Source organism: Sinocyclocheilus rhinocerous, unplaced genomic scaffold, assembly GCF_001515625.1.
Source record: "Sinocyclocheilus rhinocerous isolate Xijiao unplaced genomic scaffold, SAMN03320098_v1.1 scaffold921, whole genome shotgun sequence".
Lineage (NCBI taxonomy): Eukaryota > Metazoa > Chordata > Actinopteri > Cypriniformes > Cyprinidae > Sinocyclocheilus > Sinocyclocheilus rhinocerous.
Genome location: NW_015640057.1, coordinates 845,430 through 859,568, shown reverse-complemented (window position 1 = coordinate 859,568; position 14,139 = coordinate 845,430). Strand labels below are relative to the sequence as shown.

The window sequence follows — 14,139 nt, the reverse complement described above, 5'->3', positions numbered from 1 at the left end:
CAACCCAGGGGTCCTGGTCCGTCTCGGTCTGAGGATCAGAGATGGGCACAGAAGGCTAGTATCGTGGCTCGCGCTCCTCCCCCGCCTGCGGGTAGGGGTAGGAGGAATCGTGGGTCAAAGGGAAGTAGGCAAGAACTAAGGGATGTGATCCAGACAAGGCGTCAGTGCTTTCGTCTGGATCAGAGTGATACGACTAGAGGCTTCTTTGGGTCGCTTCTTGAAGGGGGCTCTTGCGCGGGAACCATGGTGGGTGAGTACGATCCATTTTTATAAAAACATATATTTAATACGCTGGTGGTTGTGTGTATTCCATCTGCGAGCATTCTTTGCAGTGTTTTCCGGGACCTGTGTGTTTCTGTCCTTTTCTAGGGTAGGTCCTCGGTGAGCACTCCCTCTGCTAGATTCAGAAACCGGGTTCTCGACTTGCAGTGATTACCTCACTCGTTGATGTTGTATCCAGTTGGAATGATAGCCCTGGTTCCGGCTTCATGCTGTAGCCTAGGCCTTTGGCCGTAGGGAATAACGTCACTGGTAGCCGTCTAACGTCCCAGGGGCAACTCCCATGGCTATGGTAGAGTTGCTATTTAGTGCTCGCCATTGGTTTCTGGCATGCACTCCCAGGTTACTTATGTAACCATGGTTCCCTGAGTAGGGAACGAGGCACTGCGTCCTCTAGGTTTCCTGCCATGCTTCGGACGCAAGCTTCAGAAGAAGAAGTGAATGACGTGTTCTCCCGGCGCCTATTTATACTATAGTCTCATCGGTAGTGATGTCATGGGCTGTCGCCGGCCAACATGTTGTTGGTGTTTTTTGAATGTATGCTTCAGACACAGGTCACGGCGAGGCGTTCCCCATAGCGACCCCTAGAGGATGCAGTGTCTCGTTCCCTACTCAGGGAACCATGGTTACATAAGTAACCTCACACGTTTTCTGTCTGTGGATCAGAAAGACACATACTTTCACATCCAAATAGCCCCCTGTCACAGATCGCACTTTTACGAAATGTAGGGACACAGCTCTTTCCCCTCTGAGGCAAATGGGAATCCGCATCTTGAATTACCAGACAGCGAGTGACCTGTGACTCCCAGACACATACGGCCCCTCCAATATTGGCTCAAAAATCATGTGCAGTCCCATGCTTGGTGCCTGGGCCAGTGTTATATCAGGGTAACACATTGCTGTGTCAGAGCTGTGGCCCCCTGGACAACTCCTCACCTATTCCTATCAGGCGTGCAGTTGGGAGTGGTCTACAAAAGGAAGGTATTCTCGACGGACGCCTCCAGCTAGGGAGTTGTTGGACAAGGGCCGTACCCCTTTCACACTCAAGGTTTATGTGGCACTCATCGCGGCGAATCATTCTCTCGTGGCTGGCCGCTTAATCGGCAGAACCTCTCAACCTGGTCGTTAAGTTTCTAAAGGGGGCTCAGAGACTGAACCCGCCTCACCCTATAACTGTGCCGACATGGGACTTGTCTAGTCTAGTTTAATCACCTTTATTTATATAGCGCTTTTAACAATACAGATTGTGTCAAAGCAGCATTACAGTATTAAATAGGAAAATAGTGGGTCAATAATGCAAAAGGACGATAGTAAACACTCAATTTTCAGTTAAAGGCAGTTCATCATTGAATTCAGTGATTTCATCGTGCAGCTCAGTTTAGTTTAAATAGTATCTGTGCAATCAAGTTGACGATATTGCTGGAAATTCAGTGTCCCCAACTAAGCAAGCCAGAGGCGACAGCGGCAAGGAACCAAAACTCCAACGGTGACAGAATGGAGAAAAAAACCTTGGGAGAAACCAGGCTCAGTCGGGGGGCCAGTTCTCCTCCGGCCAGACGAACCAGCAAGTTGTTCCATGCTGCAGCAAAGTTAGATTGTGCAGAGGACTCATCTAGTTCCCGTGGTCTTATCTATAGTCCTAAGGGCCCTCAAGGGCCTTCCTTTGAGCCGCTTCAAATGGTGCTCAAAACCGCTCTGCTCTTGGCCTTGGCTTCAGTCAAATGTGTAGGTCAGCAATTCCTGTCTTGAGTTTGGGCCTAACGACTGTAAAGTCATTCTACAACCGCAAAGTGGTTACATACCTAAGGTTCTCTCAACTCCATTCAGATCCCAGGTTATTTCCCTGTTAGCTCTTCCTTGCTGTTAGGACACTCATAGTCATAGTGTACATTGAGCACTCTGGGTTGTTTAGACAATCAGAGCAGCTCTTTTTGTGCTTTGGAGGCCGCTCTAAGAGGCTGCCAGTCACAAAACAGAGACTTTTTCGCTGGATAGTAGATGCTATAGCCCTGGCTTATGCCGCAGTTGGCTTGCAATGCCCTATAGGTGTGAGGGCCCATTCCACCAGAGGAATGCCTTCTCCTGGGCGTGGTCCAGTGGGATTTCTAACAGGGAGATTTGTGTGACCGCATGGTTGTCGCCATCTACCTTCATTAGATTTTACAACTTGGATGTCCCCGCTATGCAGGCACTGATCCTTTCTGCCTAATTCTATCCCTTTCCCCCTTGAGTGGAAGGGCTATCTTAAGTAGACCTCAGATTATTGACTCGGGTCTCTTCTATAGCTCAGGCTTACGGAGCCCTCTGGCAAGTGCTCCTGAGTTGGGCTTGTGGAACAGGCTAAGTTCTGCTTCTTCTCATAGCATGGCACTACTGGATGTGTTCCCCATAAGTGTCAAAAGCTGAGGCAACAAGCGATATCTTTCGATAGAGAATGCTTCGGTTACTAACGTAACCTCGGTTCCCTGAGATAAAGGAACACGCTTTGCATGACGTGACGTGCTGTACTTTAAGCTGCACACGAATTGATGGCTGTCGCTTCAGTCAAATGATTCTGATGAGATGGCGCTCCGGGCCGACTTATATAGCAGTCTGCTCTGCCTTTTCTGGCGGGCTCGAGTACCACTGGTTTGTGCAGCTACACAAACTTTAACAAATCAGGCTTCAGTAACAGAGTAAACAGGAGTTCCCCATATTCGGTAAAAGCTGGCTCAGCGCTCGTTCCCTTAGTAACCGGAGTTAGTAAGCGGAGCATGATTCATAGTGATCAATTAACATATTTATTGACATATCAGTTAAGACTTATCGATATAACATATCGATATATGATTAAACTTTATTTGGAGTATTTATTTTTTGCACAATGCACATTTCTTTATATTTTGCCTAAAATGTGTTTTAATATCACTATTAATAAGGATTGTATGTTCTCTGTATAATACCAGTCTTTAAATGCAAGAAATTTAAACTGTACCTGAAGTATACTCGCAATAGTTCCACTTTAGCACAATCAAATATCATAGTTATATGTAACCATGGTTCCCTGAGTAGTGAACGAGACAATGCGTCCTCTAGTTTCCCCATAGCGACCCCTAGAGGACGCATTTCGAAGTTCCCTTGAAAGGGAACTATATACAGTATGTACTTGTTTGGTCCATCGAGATTTAAACACATTCCCGCAAATTCTTAACACCACAATGCATCTGGATGCTTGTTTGTTTGTTGAAATATCTCCTAAGCCTAAAATAAATATTAACATTAATGATTTGTATGCAATTTTATGCAGTTTCAAGGTTTTTATACAGATAAACAAAACTAGAAAGAATGCTGCAATTGACTTCTTTCTTTCTTTCTCTTAAATATCTGAATAAGACCAAGAAGTGCTATGGGCTGTTTTGTGAGATTCATCCATTTAGCGTGTTGTAAATGTTTTAATAATGACATACAGTATAGAAACAGAAATAAGCAATATGAGACAAATGCTCAATATTAAATTGATATTACAGCAAGATCTTTTCTTCTGTTTTCATATGTATGTTTTTTGCACTTTAACCAAACTGGGAAATTAACACCTGCAACCTACCAAAGAGGATATTTTGCTATATATGCCAGCCACTGTAGTGCATAAGACATGCCTTTGACAAAAAACTATTGCTTAGTATCTTATTTGATTATATCTTGAACAGAATAAGATATATTGAAGAAGAGGCATTTCTGATTGGCTGATTTTTTAATTTCCAGTGGCGCTTGATTTTGCTTGGTTAAAGGAATAGTTCACCCAAAAATGAAGATTTGTTGAAAATGTACTTACCCTCAGGCCACCCAAGATTTAGATGGGTTTGTTTCTTCATCAGATTTGGAGAAATTCAGCGTCACATCACTAGATAGGATCACCAATGGATCCTCTGCAGTGAATGGGTGCCGTCAGAATGAGAGTTCAAACAGCTGATAAAAACATCACAGTAATTCACAAGTAATCCACACCACTCCAGTTCGTCAATTAACATCTTTTAAGAAACAAATCCATCACTGAGACATTTTTAACTTCAAAGCAGTTAATTGGTGAGCAAGCGATATAATGCTGCTGCTGCATTTCTCCAAATCTGTTCTCTTGAAAAAACAAACTCGTCTACTATAAACTCAAACTGTCTTAGATGGCCTGAGGGTGAGTAAAGTTTCATTTTGAACTATTCCTTTAATGGACTAGGGAAAAGATTTAAGTGACAAATATATTTTATAATTCCATATTGATGACTAAAGACAACAATTCCTGAACTATTTCTATTTCAACAATATAAAATCTCAGTGTTCTCCACTGTTATAGAAGCTACAGAAATACTGGAGTGGTATTGTTACTTTTTATTGCTATTTTATTGTCCGCTTGGGACTAACTTGGTATTTTGCATATTCCTCATAAAAATACCTTTAGCTAAATAAATATATCATGACAATTTTGAGCCATTTTCCATCAGTTTCCTCCTGCAGCTATTTGATATAGGCTTAATCCAATTGCTGAAGCTCACACCTAAGCCAGGCGCTCACTTGCACCCACATATTGAAAAGGCAAGCTCCAGCACTATTTACAGGATTGTGCCTGCGCTCAATTCCATTTTATTGAAAATGATTTGTGTTCTCAGTCAGTATTTTTTTCCCGAGCATCTCCTTTTGCTGTACTTTCGTCTCTGCCATCAGCAGGCCAATTTCCCTTCTGCTGTTATCTGTCTGTAAATGAGTCTCCTGCCACATGCAGGGGGATGGATGTCATGTTAGCCGCAAGTTAATCAAGCAGTAAAATCACAAAATAACTGCAGTCAGATGCACCCCGCTATAATTAATTGAAAAGCAGTGCAATTTTATTTCTTAACGTGTATTAACTGTGCCAAAACATGAATAGTGTCATAACATTTTGGAACATTTATTTTTATTTTTTTGTGCTGCTGTTGCAATACTTCAAACATACATCATACAGTAAATCAGAATATATGAACTGTGTAAACTATGCATATATAACACTGCACATCTAGTGGAGAGCATACCCTCTGCAGTATATATATATATATATATGGGTAATAGAAAGTTAACTGAGGCCCTTCCTATAAATATGTAGTGTGCTTTATTTATATTTAATACATAAGTAACTTGGCTGGTTAAAAGACTGGTAAAATTGAGCATTCACTAGTCGCTCTGGTTGGTGGGCAAAATTAATTTCCCAACCTACCTCACCCTAACTAACCCGTTTCTGGAGTCAAAATGTGTGTTGTGTACAATTTTAAAAGCTGAAACATCCCATGATGTATCTTTATGGATTTTGTTGTGTATTTATGTGTTGCAATTTTTCATTAGTGTCTGTTATTTCCTCCCATTTGTGGTGTCTGTGATGTTGGTCAATGTTTAATGTGAAATTATATGTTGTGTTTATGAAAGTTTCTTGTGTGTGTGTGTGTGTGTGTGTGTGTGTGTTTCTCTAAATTAATCATCAACTGTCATTGTCATTCTGGGAACTGAGATGGCAAAGAGATGCCAAGACTGAAAAAAAATAATTAAAAAAATGGTTAGAAACATGCTTGTTTTATTCTGTTTCCATCTATGTTGCAGGTATTAATCGGTTACTTGGCAACAGCACATATGAGGCAGCGTTTCCTCCACATGAGGTAAAATGACTGAAATGTATGACCAGTCACAAAGTTAGTTTTTTTTTACCTCAATTTTTTGTAACTGTTGAAGTGTTTGTGTGCGATATGGAAAACTTTGCTTTTGTATTTCTAGGGAAGTTATAAAAGCAGACATCCGATTAAAACCCATGGGGCTCAAAACCACAGACACCTTCTGTACGAGAGATGGGCGCGCTGGGGGATCTGGTACAAATACCAGCCTCTAGACCTCATACGGTAAGAAACACACACACAGCAGTTAAAAAAAAAAACACAGTATATATAATATAGAAGTATCTGGACACTTTTGGACACATCTATTCATATTCAGTTGACCCCTCAAAAAGATCATTTAACATGATTATTGTGTTAGATGAGAAAAACATTGAAAAACATTACAAAAGTAGCTTTAGAAATAAATATTTGATTCAGTATTGCATAAATATTGATAATAAATTGGTATTACGTTTTTAAATCAATATTGAAATATGAAACTAAAACTGCCAGTAGGCACAAAACACAGTAACAAACCACAACTGTTGATCTGAGCCAGATATGTACTATGCTTTACTATGCATATGATTTTTTATTCATTTTGAAAACATAATTAAGTGCCTTGTGAATAAAGCCTAGAAAGCCTAGTCTTCACAACAGCTTTCAGTCTGTTTGTTTGAGCCTTTCTCAAAAGTCTTTGTTTCTGAAAAGCTCTTGGTGACTAGAAAGGCAGTCAAATCCTGAAAGGAAATATTTGCTGTGTGAGAACAGCTTTAATCTCACTAACTCATTCATATGTGCAGGACTGTATTGGTGTGGCTGACCGCGGCTTTCTAGTGTAAATCTCAGCTGTAGTCAAATAGAGCGAGAGAAAATGCAGTCTCAGGCTCATAACAAACGTATATTGAAGCTGAATTAGATCCCTCAGCTCTTAAAGTGGAGACAGGAAAATAATTGCGATGGTGATCTGCAGACTCAGCATTTCTCTGCTGGTAGCTGCTCATCAGTTTGAGAGTAAGGTCACTCTCCATTTTCAGAATGATGTAACCGTCCTGACCTGGTATGTTTTAAGTGAATGGATGTTCCTGTTTTTAGTCACCTTGAGTCTTCCCTGCTGTTAATCTACAGTATGTATCTATCCTATGTATCTGGGGCATATAGGGTCATTGTGTGTGTGTGTGTGTGTGTGTGTGTGTGTGTGTGTGTGTGCGTGCGTGTGTGTGTGTATGTGTGTCCCGATCTATTCATTTATTAAAAACACTTTTACAATGCAATGATTTAAATAAAGTTTGCTTAGATTGACTTAGACTATCTATTTAGCCCACACGGGCAAGTTGACATCAGCAGAAAAGAAATCCAAAGTTCTGGCATGAAACTCTAGATGGCGCAGTCTGATAGGTCTAACTCAATCTGACTTAATGACATCATCACATGGCACAGCCGATTGGTTCTTTTTGTATTTGCAGCCAATGAGCTCGCTGCTCAACACTCAAATACTTGAGTAGTGTTTGCTGTAGCAGTAGCAACGCACTTCAGAAACCCTCCTCCATCCCCAGCTCCACCTGTATAGATCTGCTAAGGGGTATTAATGTATGATATATACTGTATAGGGGTTATTTTATATATGTTATATGTGCAGTAACAGTATTTCTTGCATGCTCACAGCAGCATGTTGTGGATGTATTGGCAGTAGCAAGTCTCGGTACTTGCTCTGCAGCAGCAGCGTAGCAGATCTATTCTGCCAAGACCAAACACAAAATCTATCTATCTATAGGCAACAAAAATGTTATTTATTTATGTATGCAAGTATGTATGTATGTATGTATGTTTGTGTGTGTGTGTGTGTATGTATGTATTTTATATATTATTATTATTATTAATTTATTAATTTAATTTTTTTTGTAGCATATCTAAATAAAATTAGTTTAGTTTTTGGTTGTCTTAAAAACACATTGATTTTTACTAAATACATAAATAAAATAGTCTGGACACTTTGAGATACTTATTTAGCATAAAGAAAAATCTAATTCATTAAATTTTTGTAGTCTCAAAAACACTTGCTGGTTTCTACTAAATAATTACATAATCTAGACACTATTAACATTGGACAGTAGTATATTTACAGTGGTGGCCAAAATTGTTAGAACACCTGACAGATCTGAAAATATTGACCTTTTTTGCCTCCAAAACATGATTTCATTTCATAATGTTCATGAAACATGCAGATGGTTGCTCTGAGCACAAAAAAATCAGATGAAGTGATTCGTACTGTTTTTATCCACTTTTTACTTTAATATTTGGTATGTCCACCTTTTGCAGCAATTACAGCAGCACATCTATCTGGCATAGCGTCAATATATTTCCTGCTAACTTCAACACTAATGTTATCCCATGCCTTCTGCAACTCAAGCCAAAGGCTTTCCTTTGAATGTACAATAGATCTGTCCAGTTCATTTTCCAACTCTCCCCAAATTTGCTCGATGGGCTTGAGGTCCTGTATATATTAATGTTAATCAACATTAATAAATGCTATAAATATGAACGGAACCCTAATGAATGTTGTTTCTTGCTGATTTTTCATAGGCGGTACTTTGGGGAGAAGATTGGGCTGTATTTTGCCTGGTTGGGCTGGTATACAGGTATGCTGATCCCTGCTGCTTTAGTCGGCCTCTTCGTCTTCCTCTATGGGCTTTTCACCATGGACTCCAGCCAAGTAAGGTTAGTCCCTGCAGGTATGTTTAGTCATTTCAGAATAGCCCCCAGTATGCCTGGACCAGGTCCCAGTAGTCTATATGTCAAAGTTTACCAGTAATGATGCCATTTTCATTCACCAGTGTTCATCGTTTCCCTAATAAAGCACTGATTCAAATTAGTTTTTCTGTTGTGTATCAGTAAAGAGATATGTGAGGCCAACACCACCATCATGTGCCCCATGTGTGAAGGCAACTGCAGCTCTTGGACGCTGAGTGACAGCTGTGTCTATGCAAAGGTACCGTACATCCACCTTCTACCGGCATAAACAACATAAGACCCCTTAGACAATTTCAGAAGATCAGTAAAACTGACAGATTTTTAATGTTTTGGTTTAATATAAGCCAGTCACTCAAATGGTCCTCGTCAAACATAGTGTCCCACCTCGATTTTTGTTCCTGATAATGTCATTGATTCCGTTTACTTGAGCCAGTTTGCATCTTGGCATCTGTCCTTGTAATAAGATCATAATTCTGAAATGTGGGGACATGAAAAGTCAAGAAAACAAAGATAAGCTACATGAAGGTCAAGAAAACAATACATCTTCGTCGTGTGTCGATAAATAAAGATTCTTTTCCTGTAGACATTTTAATCCAAATACAATTTGTCTTGCTGAAAAGATGTTTCTATTCTATGTTTTAGTCTAAAGACATGGTTTACAGAGCAGCTTTGATTACAGAATGTCTGTTTTTTTTTATTCTAGACTCATTACGAAAGCCTGCTTTGTCTGAAGTCAAAGATATTCATATGTTTTAAATTAGTGTTTGATCCTGGATTTTCAACATGCAAACCAAAGACAGATTCCCCAAGCTGTGCAGCCAGTACTAAGGACTAAAAGGTGGTTTTGTGTTATGGGAACATGGTGGTGACATGCCTGAGAGTGGCTAATATTTTAATAAAACACACATAATTGGTTCCAGAAGAGTTTTATTGCTTGAAGATTGCTCTTTCATAGCTAGAAGACAATGTTGTCACAGTTCTTTCTTGGCAACACACTACTGTCATGAGCCTGGACTTAGGCCAGCGGTAAGCTACTGTCCTTACACCTTTCAGCAATTCGTTCCTACTGGTCCCACCTACATCCAGAGAAACAACTGTGTCACATGTTGGGAAAATCTTTACCTCTGAGGATTATTTTTACAACCCACCACTGATTCCTCAGTTTAGAAGGGATTTAATACCTGCCTGCTACTCTTCTGCTTTCAAAAGCATCTGTTACAGTTATTCAAACTTGCTTCAAAATTCACTCAACAGGAGTTCTGCTGAAAAAATCCCCATTCAAGTCTTGCCATTCCTCCCTTATCCAAAAGGATTAAATGTCAACTACTCTTTCCACGCAGGTTAAATAAACAATTATGTGCGCGGTACATAAAACCTCCTGCCAAGCCCTCAGATGCTCCTCACGACTTACAGCACAGATTTCCTCTGCCAAAATCTCCACCTCCTCAATAAACAAAGCTCCCAATGGGAAGTCAGAGCAATGGATCAGTTAGGCTTTCTACTCTAAAGGTATATCACAGTGGAGAGTCATTTGACACATGCCAATTAAGTTCTCTGCATCCTACTACTGGAGTTTTGGTGACCACTGTGACGAGAGGGGCGGGGCCGAGAGCCGTGGGAACGGAGCGAGGCCGGTGGAGTAATTGCTAATGCGCGACACCTGCGCCACTCACCGGTCTCGAGTCTCACGGAGGAGCTTCGGAAGGATAAAAGTAGGAGTGACAACAGTGAAAGACGAGAGAGGACCAGGCCTGGAGTTTATTTTGTGTTTTGGTTTTGTTTGTGCGCGACAGTCGTCCGCGAGGGGCTGTCGCGCTATTTTGTGTTTGTTTATTTTATTATTAAAGTTTGTTTAAATGTCCGCGAGTTCCCGCCTCCTTCTTCCCGTGACTACAAACATTTGCTACAACCACCAACTCTTTCTTTTGTCTCATCACCTGCTTCTTAAGGAAGTTCATAATGCAAGCTCAGAAGAAGCTTATTAACCTTATCCTGTCAATCATGTTTGAAGGATATATAAGAAGTAGATTTGTTTTCTTCTCTCCCATGATATTTGTTCAGCATCCCTCCTCCTCACTATCTCCACCTTTAGGCCCACATTTATAACTCTGTAGTCCTATACTGTATGTCTTTAACTAATGGGGGATATCTAAAAGCTCAATCTCATTTCAAGATCGAGCATCCAGTCATGGAAAGCACACCATCTGATAACCCTTTTTGCCAAAGCGGTTTATGTTTTTCTCAAGAGAACTTGGGAAACTCTATTGCAAACTCCTTGCACTGAACTCTGGGGTCTGACCCTGAGGTCTCTAATTTTGTACTTGCATGCATTGCTTACTTATTTACTGTGTCAATGTGTAATTGCATTTTGTTGTCAGGCACACCATACATTCTGTGAAGTCTTGTGAGTGCATCTGTTTGGGCTTTTCCGAATTATGTAGCTGGCAAAGTTTGTCTTTTGGCTCAAGGCTTATGTGAGTAGGTGGTCTTTCTGTGCTAATGCTTTCTGTTGCTCTTGTTACCACAAAATGGCAATTCTCATTCAATTGCATACATTGGCCGCTTCACTGCTGCAAATTGATATCAGAATGAATACCTAATAATTATAATAAGGCCTAAAGGATTGGATATACTCATGGCGAAGGTCTTTTTGATTCTTTGCCAAGGGGTAAAAGTAAGTTTGAAATACATGAGCAGTGTATACTGTTAGAGAACATCCTGATACTGCCCACGCTGCTGGGAGCACGTTTAGGTGAATGTGTAATTATGTGCTGCGCACTTTCCTGTCAATAACAAAATAAACACACAAACAAAATTATACCGATAGGGATATGTTTGCATAAGCTCTGCAATTTGGCACTTCATTTAAGTCACATTACTCTAATTTACATATGTGACTCTGGACCACAAAACCAGTCACATGGTTATTTATTTATTTATTTATTTATTTTTAATTGAGATTTATACATCATCTGAAAGCTGAATAAATAAGCTTTCCATTGATGTATGGTTTGTTAGGATAGGACAATATTTGGCTGAGATACAACTATTTGGGAGTTCCCATAGTGTCATGACATCATGATATCGTATAGTTCCCTTGGAAGGGAACATATTGGGCTATGAATATTTCCCTGGTTGCAATTTTAAAGTTGCAATTTCCTACAAATTTGTATGCTGTGATTGTCATTAGTAACCCTTTGAAATAATCAATAATCTTTTTTTTTTTTTTTTTTTTTTGGAAAACACACTATTTGTAATTTTAAAAAAGCATGAACCTGCACCCCTAACTCCACACCTAAACCTAACCATGAGGTAGTTGCACATTTACATATTTGGCAAATGCTTTTATCAAAAAAGATTTACATTGCATTCGATGTATACATTTCTATCAGTTCATGCAGATTTAACTAATTTTCTAATTATACGTTCTTAAATGCATTGCCTCTTTTCTGTCCACCAGGTGACCTATCTTTTTGATAATGGAGGCACAGTCTTCTTTGCTATCTTCATGGCTATATGGGGTGAGTCTGAATCTTTTCTATTTAATCAGTGCTCTTTCACCGGCAGAAAGACAGACAGGTCAGCATTTAGTTTAAAGTACAAATTAAGTAATTATAAAAGAGGCTTCCTTCAGCGGACAAGGACAGAATGAGAATCTAACAATCTGCGGTCTGCTATAATAGGATTGACTCAAAAGCCCAAGAGAAGCAGCTGTAATCAATCACCGCTTTGTCCCACATTACAACAAATGATCCAATCAGGTCACAGTAGACCTCACTTACAGCCCAGAAATTTAAATATTTCAAAAGTGCTTAAACTTCAGTTTACTCCTCTGAACACAAAGAGGGAGGGAAAATAGATAAGTGTTGTAGGATCGCTAGCAGTGATCACAGGTGAGTAAGTGCTTGATAATTATAATACACATTATAATGCACATTATAAAGTCTAATTGACTGGCTAAAGCCAAAGAAACACTTTCCTGGAGTGAATTTAGAGGAAAGTAATGTGAGCAGGAGACTACGGCTGGTTCTCTGAGGGATTTACAGGGCTGTAGATGTTTACCTTCAGTTGTGCTATTAAACCAACGCTAGCTACAAAAAAATGTTGGTTGTTTAACTAGCTCAGAAAAATTATCTTCAAAAATGTTGCTCCACCATAACAACAGCCGACCTGAAAGAAAAACCAAACTATGAAAGTTTACACTAATGCTCTTTGTGGCAAAGCTAATTGTGCTGTATGATACATTCCAGAAGGAAATTGAAATAGAATGTCTACAGTAGAAGTGTTTGCATTAACAAACTTGATATACTTGTTTTCATAGTCATAAAAGCTTAGAATGGAACCAAATGTGTATAAATAAATACTAACCTTAAATACCAATTAAATATATGTCTAAAAACATATTTATGTTAAATATAATTTTGGTAGTGTCAAACTCATTTATCTGCAGAAGCAATCCCAAGTTATCTTTCTTTGGCTCTTTGGAACAATTTATTCTAACTGGTCTTTCACCGATATATATGTTGTTACGGATGAGCACAAGTAGGCAACAGGCAGCGGGTCCAAATGCAGTTTAAGATCCTTTAATGATAGTCCACAGAGATATACATTCAAAATACATAACAGAACCAAGAAAGGATCACAAAAATCACAGAAGGTAACACTTATCAGCAACTCACACCGACAATAGCAGACCAGCCCTGCGTCTCAATGTTCATACTATCCATCCTAAATAGTATGTGAGATTAGAATAAGTGTGTCCCAAAGCATAGTATGTTGAAAAGAGTATGCCAAAAGTCCCCGGATGGTCTACTATTTCAGGTCGATTTTTGAAGTGTGGATCCGTGCACACTCTAATGGCTAAAATTGCCCACAATCCATTGCGCTTTGGCGAAGGATTCGGTCCAGAACTACAAACACGAATAAAACGCGTTAGAAAAACTACAAACGTGGCGGATGCACGCGATCAACGGTTAGGTAGAGAGGTTTACAAAGAGGGGGTTGAGTTACTAATAATCAACATTTAACCTGGTAAAAAATATTTATTTATTGTTATCCGTGTTATATTTCATCTGCAACAGCAATGTGAACTTTTATAAACATCCATTTGGTTGTGAACTTTTAAATGCATCATTATGCAGACAATATGAGCAGAGTTCTCGGCATGACACGAATAAAACGCGTTAGAAAAACTACAAACGTGGCGGATGCACGCGATCAACGGTTAGGTAGAGAGGTTTACAAAGAGGGGGTTGAGTTACTAATAATCAACATTTAACCTGGTAAAAAATATTTATTTATTGTTATCCGTGTTATATTTCATCTGCAACAGCAATGTGAACTTTTATAAACATCCATTTGGTTGTGAACTTTTAAATGCATCATTATGCAGAAAATATGAACAGAGTTCTCCACATTAAAGACCTGCGACTGGCAGATCAATGTGCTACTTCTTTTCTCTCCA

At 39.5% G+C, this 14,139-nt stretch overlaps 1 protein-coding gene across 1 annotated transcript in view; it reads left to right on the top strand.

Moving 5' to 3' along the window:
- The window catches only part of ano3 (anoctamin 3), an 84,233-nt gene that overhangs the window by 43,398 nt on the left and 26,696 nt on the right, over window positions 1-14,139 (top strand). The window contains exons 9-13 of the mRNA XM_016568448.1: window positions 5,875-5,930; window positions 6,046-6,167; window positions 8,508-8,642; window positions 8,817-8,913; window positions 12,136-12,196. Of these exons, the coding sequence (XP_016423934.1) occupies window positions 5,875-5,930; window positions 6,046-6,167; window positions 8,508-8,642; window positions 8,817-8,913; window positions 12,136-12,196 (471 nt within the window). The remainder of the gene's footprint in view (window positions 1-5,874; window positions 5,931-6,045; window positions 6,168-8,507; window positions 8,643-8,816; window positions 8,914-12,135; window positions 12,197-14,139) is intronic.